Consider the following 9,317-nt stretch of genomic DNA (forward strand, 5'->3'; position numbering starts at 1 on the left):
ACCTGGCTGCAGTATGCATAATCTGAGTGTGTGGAGGGTTGAGGGGGCCAGGGCAGGAGGAGCCTGTTGTACTAATCTCAGTGTGAGATGGGTGTGGACCTAAAGTAGAAAGGTGAGGAGAAACTGTCAGAAGCTATATTTTAAAAGCAGAATTGGTGAGTTTGCTGATGGACTGAATGTACTCTTAGAAAAGAGAAGAATGCATGATGACTTTATTTTTTGACTTGAGCCTCTAGCAAGGGAATAGCCACTTACTGTAATGGAGAAAACTGAGGGAAGAAGAGTTGGGGAGAAGAGTCAGGAATTTTGTTTTATAAATTTGAGATATCTTCAGACATGCAAGTCAAATATGCAGTTACTGCACATACCTGCCTTAAATTCAAGGAAGAGGTTGTGGTCAGTGATATGGAAAAATCATAAATGTGGTAGACAAATGATTCGTGTTTGGGAAGCGCTACGCTAGATGATTCTTAAGAGTCTTTAGATACAAAGAATGTGTGATGCAATAACCAGGAAATACTATATATCCAAATGGGCTCTTCTGAATGATTAGGTACCAAATTTGTCGCATTCAAAATTCTCTCTCTCGTATTAATTATAATGGATTTCATTTTTACCCTCACTTAGGTTCCATTTATGCTTTTCTGAGTGACATTACAATTTGATTATAGCTTTGAGGCTTTCAGTATTATTCAGTTTCTTCAAAATTTGGCTTTGGTTGTGCTGTTCTTTGAATATCACCAAAGGCTCTCTTTCAAAAATTGTGTTCCAGACTTACCACCTCTAAGAATAATCTTTATGTCCTGGGAATCTACCTGGCCATGAGACAAGGAATCTAGAAGTCATAGTCTTTCTACTCCATTTAACTTTTGTTCAAGTGTCTCCTGTAACTTTTAAAGCCAAATGAGTCCTCTCTCTAGCTTCCCCAAACCAGATTTCTGCTAACTGCCCAGGGGAAGAATAATAGAGTCTGTTTACTATGTAAATCTGTAATTCTTTAGTTAAACACTACAGTATCCTCTTGTAGTTACTTTCCTTGTCTAAAGAAGATGAAGCAAAATGTTTGCAAAGCAATTCTAGTTCATACATTTCATTGATAATTCCAGTTTAGATTCACTCTTTAATAATACAGTACATGGAACCATGAAGGTGTTTATTCTAGCATTACATAAAATACTGTATTTCAAACTTCTAAGATGCATAGTGAATTAATATTGTGAAATCTGAAGGTTTCTTATAATTCCGTTGGCCTGCCACTGACATAGTGACCACTGCGTGTGCAGCGTGAATCACGTTGTCATTCCTGGTAACATGACTAGATAACTCTCAATGCTTCCTTAAGAATACAAGTTCTGGCTATTGTCAGAGAATCTTCCATCTACACGATCTGGTAAGACCAGAAGTACCAACATCAATGATTACAGAAAGATGTCAGTCTCTTAAACAATCCTACAGAAAAGAGTTCGCCTCCTTTAAAGAAATGCTGCATCTCTGAATATTTTGATGTCATTGAGGCCGACACTGGGTGCTGAGACCCAACATCAGTACTCTGAACCAAAAAGTGATTTGGAAGGCTTGCACTTTAAATGTGAAGAAATCTTAGGATTATTTTGAACAATCTGATCAGGCTGTCTTCCTTTTTTATGTATGCACAGCAGTAAAATATGATTAAAATCTATGACTAAAGAAGCTTAAGGCAGAACTTTCAATAAAAATAAGATTAAAAATCTATCCAATGATATGTATCTTATCATAGTGTGACTGGTACAGAAAACAATGGTGTGTCCCAATCTATAGCATCTTCGATTTAATGAAATTCCAAAGCAAATAATTGGAAACAATCTAAATGTCTGACAATAGAAGAATACTTAAATAAATTAAATAAATAATGAAATATTATAATTACAAATCACATTTTCCAATCGTTTTTATTTTGGTGACAGCTTTATTGAGATATAATCCACAAGCCATAAAATTCACCCATGTGAAGTGTATGATCCAATGGTTTTTTGTATATTCATAGAGTTGTGCAACTATCACTATAATCAACTTTAGAAGATTTTCATCACTTCGGGCGCCTGGGTGGCTCAGTTGGTTAAGCGACTGCCTTCGGCTCAGGTCGTGATCCTGGAGTCCCTGGATCGAGTCCCGCATTGGGCTCCCTGCTCGGCAGGGAGTCTGCTTCTCCCTCTGACCCTCTTCCCTCTCATGCTCTCTGTCTCTCATTCTCTCTGTCTCAAATAAATAAAATCTTAAAAAAAAAAAAAAGATTTTCATCACTTCAAAAAGAAATCCCGTACACTTCAGCTATCATCCTTTAATCCCATTTTCCCCAGCCCTAAAGCAACCACTAATTTACTTTCTGTCTCTATAAATTTGTATATTCTAGACATTTCATATAAATAGAATTATAGAATATGTAGTTTTTTGTGACTGGACCCTTTTACTTAGCATAATACTTTCAAGGCTCATCCATGTTGTAGCATGTTTCAGAGTAGTTCATTCCTTTTTATGACTGAATAATATTCCATTGTACGGCTATACCACATCTTGTCTATTCATCAGTTGATAGGCATTTGGGTTAATTACATCTTTGACTATTATGAATAAAGCTGCTGTGAATGTTCATATACAAGTTTGTGTGAGGACATATGTCTTCAGTTCTCTTGCATATATACCTAGAAGCAGAGTTGTTGGAATATATGTTAATTCTATGTTTAAGTTTATGAGGATCTACTAGACTATTTTCCAAAGTGGCTGCACCTTTTTATATTCCTATCAGCATTGTATGAGGATTCTGGTTTCTCCACATCCTTGCTAACACTTGTTATTATCTGACTTTGATTATGGCCATTCTACTGGATGTATGGTAGTGTCTCACTGTAGTTTCCCATCCAAGTACTAACCAGGCCCGACCCTGCTTATCTTCCGAGATCAGATGAGATCGGGCGTGTTCAGGGTGGTATGGCCGTAGACTATCTCACTGTAGTTTCGATTTGCATTTCCCTAGTGGCTAATGATGATGAGCACCTTTTTATGTGCTTATTGGCCATCTGCATATCTTCTTTGAAGAAAAGTCTATTTGGATCCTTTGTCCATTTTTAATTGGTTTATCATTTTATTATTGAGATGTAAGAGTTCTTTATATAATCTAGATGCAAATCCTTTGTTAAGTATATGATTTGTAAATATTTTTTCCCATTCTTTGGGTTGTCTTTCACTTTTCTGATGGTGTCCTTTGAAGCACAAGTTTTAAAAATTTTTATTAGCCAAATTTATCTATTTTTTCTTTTGTAGTCTATGTTTTGGTGTCATATACAAGAATCTATTGCCAAATCCAAGGTGACAAAGATTTTATCCTATGTTTTCTTCTAAGAGTTTAATAGTTTTAGCTCTTAACATTCAAGTTTTTGATCCATTTTGAGTTAATTTTTGTATATGAGGAATGTAAGGAATACATACATTTTGTATATGAGGAATGTATACATTTTTGTATGTGAAGAAAGTGTCCAAGTTCACTCTTCCCCTTGTGGCTATGCAGTTGTCCCAGCCCCATTTGTTGAAAAGTCAATTCTTTCCACATTTCACCCTTGATGTTGAAACCCTTGTCTTCATGCTCTTATTGAAAATAAATTCACTATAGACACATGGTTTGTTTCTGGACTCTCAGTCCTATTTCATTGATCTATAGGTCTATCATTTTGCCAATACCACACTGTCTTGATGACTGTTGCTTTGCAGTAAGTTTTGAAATTGGGAAGTGTGAATCCTCCACCTTAATTCTTCTTTTTCAAGATTGTTTTGACTATTCTGGCTCCCTTGAATTTCCATATTAATTTTAGGATTAAATTATCAATTTCTGCACACAATGGCAGCTTGGATTTTGAGAGAGTTTGCATTAAATCTGTGGATGAACTTTGGGGAGCACCGCTATCATAACAATATTAAATCTTCCTATCTATGAACAGGGGATGTCTTTCCTTTTATCCAATCATTTTTTTAAGGGGGAAAGAAGCATTTTTTCAAATTTATTTGTGAGAGAGATGGAGAGAGCATGAGCAGGGGTGGGGGGCAGAGGGAGAGAGAGAAAATCTCAGGCAGATTCTCCGCTGAGCAGGGAACCCGATGCAGGGCTCGATCCCAGGACCCTGGGATCATGACCTGAGCCAAAGGCAGACGCTTAACTGACTGAGCCACCCAGGTGCCCCTATCCAGTCATTTTTAATATACTAGAGGAATGAGATGATGTAGCTATGTCCCCAGGAAAACAGAAATGATATTCCTTGGTTATGGGATAATTGGTAATTTTTATTTTTAAACATTTCTGCATTTTCCAATTTTTCAACAAGAATATCTTTTATATAACCAGAAAGAAGTTATTCTTTTAATATTTTATTTATTTATTTATTTACTTGACAGAGAGAGAGAGTACAGCAGGGGGAGTAGGAGGGGCAGCAGAGGGAGAGGGAGGGGAGCCCAGTGCAGGGCTCAATCCCAGGACCCTGGGATCATCATGACCTGAGCCAAAGGTGGGCGCTTAGCCGACTGAATCACCTGGGCACCCAGGTCATGATCCCAGGTCCCAGGATTGAGCCCCATATCAGGCTCCCTACTCAGCGGGGAGACTGCTTCTCCCTCTGTCCCTTACCCCTCTCTCACTCTCTCTCTCAAATAAATATTTTTTTTAAAAAAAGGAAAATATTCTTTAATAAAATACACTCACATTTAAAGTACTTTATAAACATGGAATATGCTTGGAAATGAAAATGGTTGAAAGATTTTTCAAAATACCTGAACATACCAGTGTTTATAGTCGGCCATTTCTTCATCAGAATTTACTGATTGAATACTTTAAGGCCAATACTGTGCTAGATCCTAAATGTACTGTTTTTTTGTCTATTTGCTTGTTTTTTTTGTTGTTGTTTTTAAGTAGGCTCCACACCCAGCATGCACTCTGAGATCAAGCCCCGAGCTGAAATCAAGAGTCAGATGCTTAACCCACTGAGCCACCCAAGCGCCCCTGAGTGTACTATTTTAACAAAGTAAACATGATTCCTACGCTCATGAAGCTACATTTAGTGGGAGACTGACAATAAACAGGCAAACAAAGTAGAAAATAGAAGTGCAATTACAGATTGTGAAGAGTACTATGGCAGAAAGCCCCTGGTACTATGACAGCGAATAATGGTGGGGAAGAGCTAACTCACTTTGATATAGTGGTCAGGGAAGCTCTCTCTAAGGTACCAATGTTTGCGCTGAGGCTTGGCTACTTGATATAAAGGCAAATGTTGGTTTTTGGTATCTGTCAAATATTCAAGTTTCTTAAACTTAATGTTTAAACTTAAGTTTAAACTTAATGCTCAGTTTCTTAAACTGAAAGGTAAAAATAGGAAGCTTTAAAATTCCAAAGGGAAATTAATTTCAACACATAGAGTAACCCCACCACCTCCTATACCATGGTAAATGGGGTCCAAAAAATTCAATACTATAAAATGTGGGGTTAAGTGATCATAAAGTTAATGAAATGCACCAGAAGAGCCTGCTGTGGTCCCACTATACAGTCCCAACTCTACTCCGTCCAAGCCGCAGTTTGGCTCCACCTAAGAGTAGTTGTCTGTTCCAGTTTAACTATTCATGGAGATGATTCTGAGGCCTGGGGGAAGGTTGGGAGTTCCTGGACCAAGGCAGCAATTCTAGAAATCTCCAGTGAGCTGGTGCCTTTTTTGTCAGCCTGCTGGGGAAGTATGGGCCAAGAGAATACTGAAGATTCAAAGCCCTACCCTTTCTCTCCGTCTTTCTGAGGTTGTGTGCCCTGACATGTCCCCTCCTGTTCTCAGTCTATCTTCCACTAGCCTCCCTCCAAACATGAGATCTCCAGCCCACTCCTGTTTGAGAATAAGAGTTAAGCAAAGGACCAAAGCCAAAATAACTGAATGAGGATTACCATGGAAGTTTTATTATAGGTTTCGTTGCTACTTGCCTCCTCAATATCCATTCCCTGCTCTTAGTAACAGAACTTAGATTTTGTTTAGGAGGCAATGTGACTAATCGAATTACATGCTTCCTTGAACTCTACTGCAAGAACACTACTGCATGGTAAGGTGATGGAGTTTAACCAATAAGATTTCAATTAAGGGATTTGGGAAAGCTCGACTTTAATGATATGGGCACTATTCATTTCAGCTTCCTTTTATACCTTCCTCCTTGGAACCTGGACATGAGGCTGGAAATAGAGCGATCGCTTTAAGACTAGGAGATAACCATGAGGATGAATGTTTTATATGAAGAATAGTGATGCAGAAAGATGGAAGGAAGCTGGGCATTGACACCATTGTGGAATGGCGGTCCCAGCCTGAATGAACCACCTCCAGACCTCTAGGTGAGAAAGTCCATCTTTGACTGTCCCGTTAGTTTTCCATTATATATAGCCAACTGAAATCCTAACAGATACAGTGGTATACCGTGAGCATAAACTTAACACCTTTTAAAGAATCCAAGATTTTTAAGGTTTTAGTGTAGAAAGTCCAACTCTCATGATTATAAAAGAGAAAGTTCACAGCACTCCACTCCTTATCACCCACTGTAGAGTGGTCAGGAAAGGTCATTAAACAAAAGTGGCACAAAGCAGCAGCTCCAGAGAGGGAGACATTTAATGCCGCTTATCTTCATTAACCTCATTTCCCAAGCCGTATCAAATAAACATATATTCCAGGTAAAACTGTGCTTGCTCTGTAAACATACTTCTAGAGACATTCCTCGGTTCCTCCTTGCAAGGAGATTGCTATCCCTGAACTCCTCCTAAATGCAAGTTTTTCACAGCATAAAATGACTTCCGAAGCAACTCTGCCCACAGGTAAAGTTATGGCTTAGGGTGCATTATTGCACATACCACCTTTCAACTTTCACACAGATGTATTAAAGTGATATGGCTCAAGGAATGATAGTTTTTTCTACTTTTGCCTTAGCAGGCTTCTACTCTAATCTGAAATCTGTTTACTAACACACCCTTACACACAATGCCTCATCCTCCAAAACAAAGTCCTCAGATTATGCCTACAGAATTCATTATTCTTCAGGGCAGATACAGCCAGCATTCAAAATAATATGAACATTTGTACAGAAAGTATAGTTCAGATAAAGCAACATATTAATAGGCCAAATCAAAGGAAGGAAAGGAGAGAATTTTGCTAGTTTTCTGTATGTACCCTTGCCCATGTGAAATTAAAATTCTTTGTGCATCCTAATGTGAAGAATGTAGAGTGGTTTTATTATCACAAATAAGATAATGGGCATTCAAGTAGGAAATTCAAGTAGGCTATTCAAGCAGGGAAAAAAATCTAAACTATATGATGAAATTTTTCATCACAGAACCCAAAAAGGGAAGACTTCCAGATGAAAATCCATATGGAGTCAACCAGAATTACATTTTTTTTTTCATTTCAGAATAGAATTACTCCATAAAGTTTTCTGATATCTTTCTAATGTTTCCCAATGAAACTCTAGAAAAGTAATAAAATTCAGTCAAGAGTCATCATAACTGAATTGAGTCCCAAATAAGTTATTTTTTTAATTGTCAAAATCTTACATGTCAAATTACCTGTTTTAGAGATCTTTTAAAAAAAAATTGGGGGGGGGGGCAGGATTCCCTACTTTTTTTTTCTCTAAGTAGGCGAGGACAATCAGCAGGAGGCAGCCTGGGATTTTCAGAGATCTTTACTATCATCAAGACAAAGGCTAAACTAACATGTAATATACAATTTAGGTGGCCTTCCTAGAAGGCAATTCAAATTTCAGCGTGGAAGGTCTTCCGTGCCCTGTGTCAACTCTTCAAAGAAGCATACCAGAAAACATTGCGAGTGCCTTCTTCACCATCTGTGTGTGATAAGTGATTAAAAGGTGGGCAGAATTATTTTGCCAAGCCCTGCGGCTTGAAACCACAACACAGCCCCCACAGGGAATCTAGAAGCAAACACACTGAGGGTTCTAAGTGGTCTCGCAGAAGCGCCCTCACACCCCACTGGAGACTCACCTGGTTAGCTTGCCCAGCGGAGGTAGGGAGTCGGGTCTATATATTCCAGACTCACCTCTGAACCCCCAGTTTGTGCCTGCGTGCTTGGTTTCCCTCAGGCTAACAGGTTTAAATCAGTACTGGGTGGCAAGCCATGTCATTCTGTGGGTTCCGCAGTTTGGAACATAGGGGCTCTGCAGCACCCGAAAGTTCTTCGCAGCCTGTTCTCATGCCCAAACTCTGTCACTGAGAGAGCATCCCTATCCTGGTCCAGTCGCGGGGCTGTCCATTGAGCAGCCTGACGACGGATCGCTGCCCGGTGCGATAGCATCTCACCCAGGAGCCGGAGGCTGCAGGGCAGCCCCTCTTACCTGGGACAAGTGGCCAGAACCCGTTTCAGCAGAGGCATGAACGCTCCAAGACGCGGGGAGGACTCGCATCCAAAAGAGATGTCTCCCAACGCCCAGACAAAGACAGCGCTGGGAAAAGTTGGACCAACTAGCACCACCAGAAGGCGAGCGGCTCAGCCCCTCGGCCTTGGTGGCCGAGCCCGCGACGCGTTCTCAGAGACGCAGCCAACTTTTCCCGTGAGCTTCTGAGCAACTTGCTGGAAGTTGGGGCGAGGGGGCAGAGGAGGGGTCAAGGGCAGCGCGGAGAGGGTGGTTGTGCCCCAGCCGGTTTCGCGTACCTCCCCAGTACCTGCTAATGTATCCGTCCCCGTCGCCGTCGCACGTCTGGAAGAGGCGCCGCATCCGCTCCTCCTCGCCAGTGCTGGACGTGTCGCTGCTGCCGCTGCCGCCGCCGCCGCCGCTGCTGCCACAGCCGCTGGCGCTCCCCGCCGCCGCCGCAGCCGCCATCATGCGCCGGCTGCCTGCTCCGGAGGAGGAGGACGCGCGACCGCGGGAGGAATCCGCGAGGCGCAAGAGCGGCTCGCAGCCCCGAACCTGCCTGACAACGGAGCATGCCCAGTGGCCGCCGGGGCGCTCCGGGCGCGGGATTCCAGCTCTCCGGGTTTTGCCCGGGCTGGGAAGATGGGCTCTCTGCAATCGCCGGAGTAGGCACCTTAGTGGAGAGGGAGGAGGGGAAGGTGGATCGTGGAGTTGGGGAGCCAAAGATGCCGAGGGGACGCCAGGGGACGCGAAGGGTGGCAGAGTACACAGGAGGTCCCCTGGAAGGGTGTCAGCTCCGCGTATCCGACCACTACGCGGACCCCTGACACTTGGGGACTCAGGCAGAGGCGAGTGTGCTCCCGGCAGAACTCCTCCAACTGCCAGGAGTCGTGGATTTCTTTTCAGGAGAAAGATAAACA

General features: G+C 41.7%; 1 protein-coding gene across 4 annotated transcripts in view; it reads right to left on the reverse strand.

Moving 5' to 3' along the window:
* Positions 1 to 8,907, reverse strand: part of MCC (MCC regulator of WNT signaling pathway) — a 395,037-nt gene extending 386,130 nt beyond the window's left edge. For 2 of the 4 annotated variants that reach the window (XR_010413183.1, XM_054513238.2), the window contains exon 1: positions 8,708 to 8,907. Coding sequence is in view for 2 of the 4 variants with exons in the window: in XM_054513238.2 (XP_054369213.1) it covers positions 8,708 to 8,868 (161 nt within the window). In the remaining 2 variants the exon portion in view is untranslated. Of the gene's footprint in view, positions 1 to 8,696 lie in introns of all 4 variants that reach the window. The other 2 variants (XM_045900085.3, XM_054513244.2) reach the window with 2 other exon arrangements.
* Between the last annotated feature and the right edge of the window lie 410 nt (positions 8,908 to 9,317).

The sequence above is a fragment of the Mirounga angustirostris genome, unplaced genomic scaffold, assembly GCF_029215605.1.
Source record: "Mirounga angustirostris isolate CCGP_5_RB_7025 unplaced genomic scaffold, mMirAng1.0.hap1 SCAF_7, whole genome shotgun sequence".
In the NCBI taxonomy this organism is placed as follows: domain Eukaryota; kingdom Metazoa; phylum Chordata; class Mammalia; order Carnivora; family Phocidae; genus Mirounga; species Mirounga angustirostris.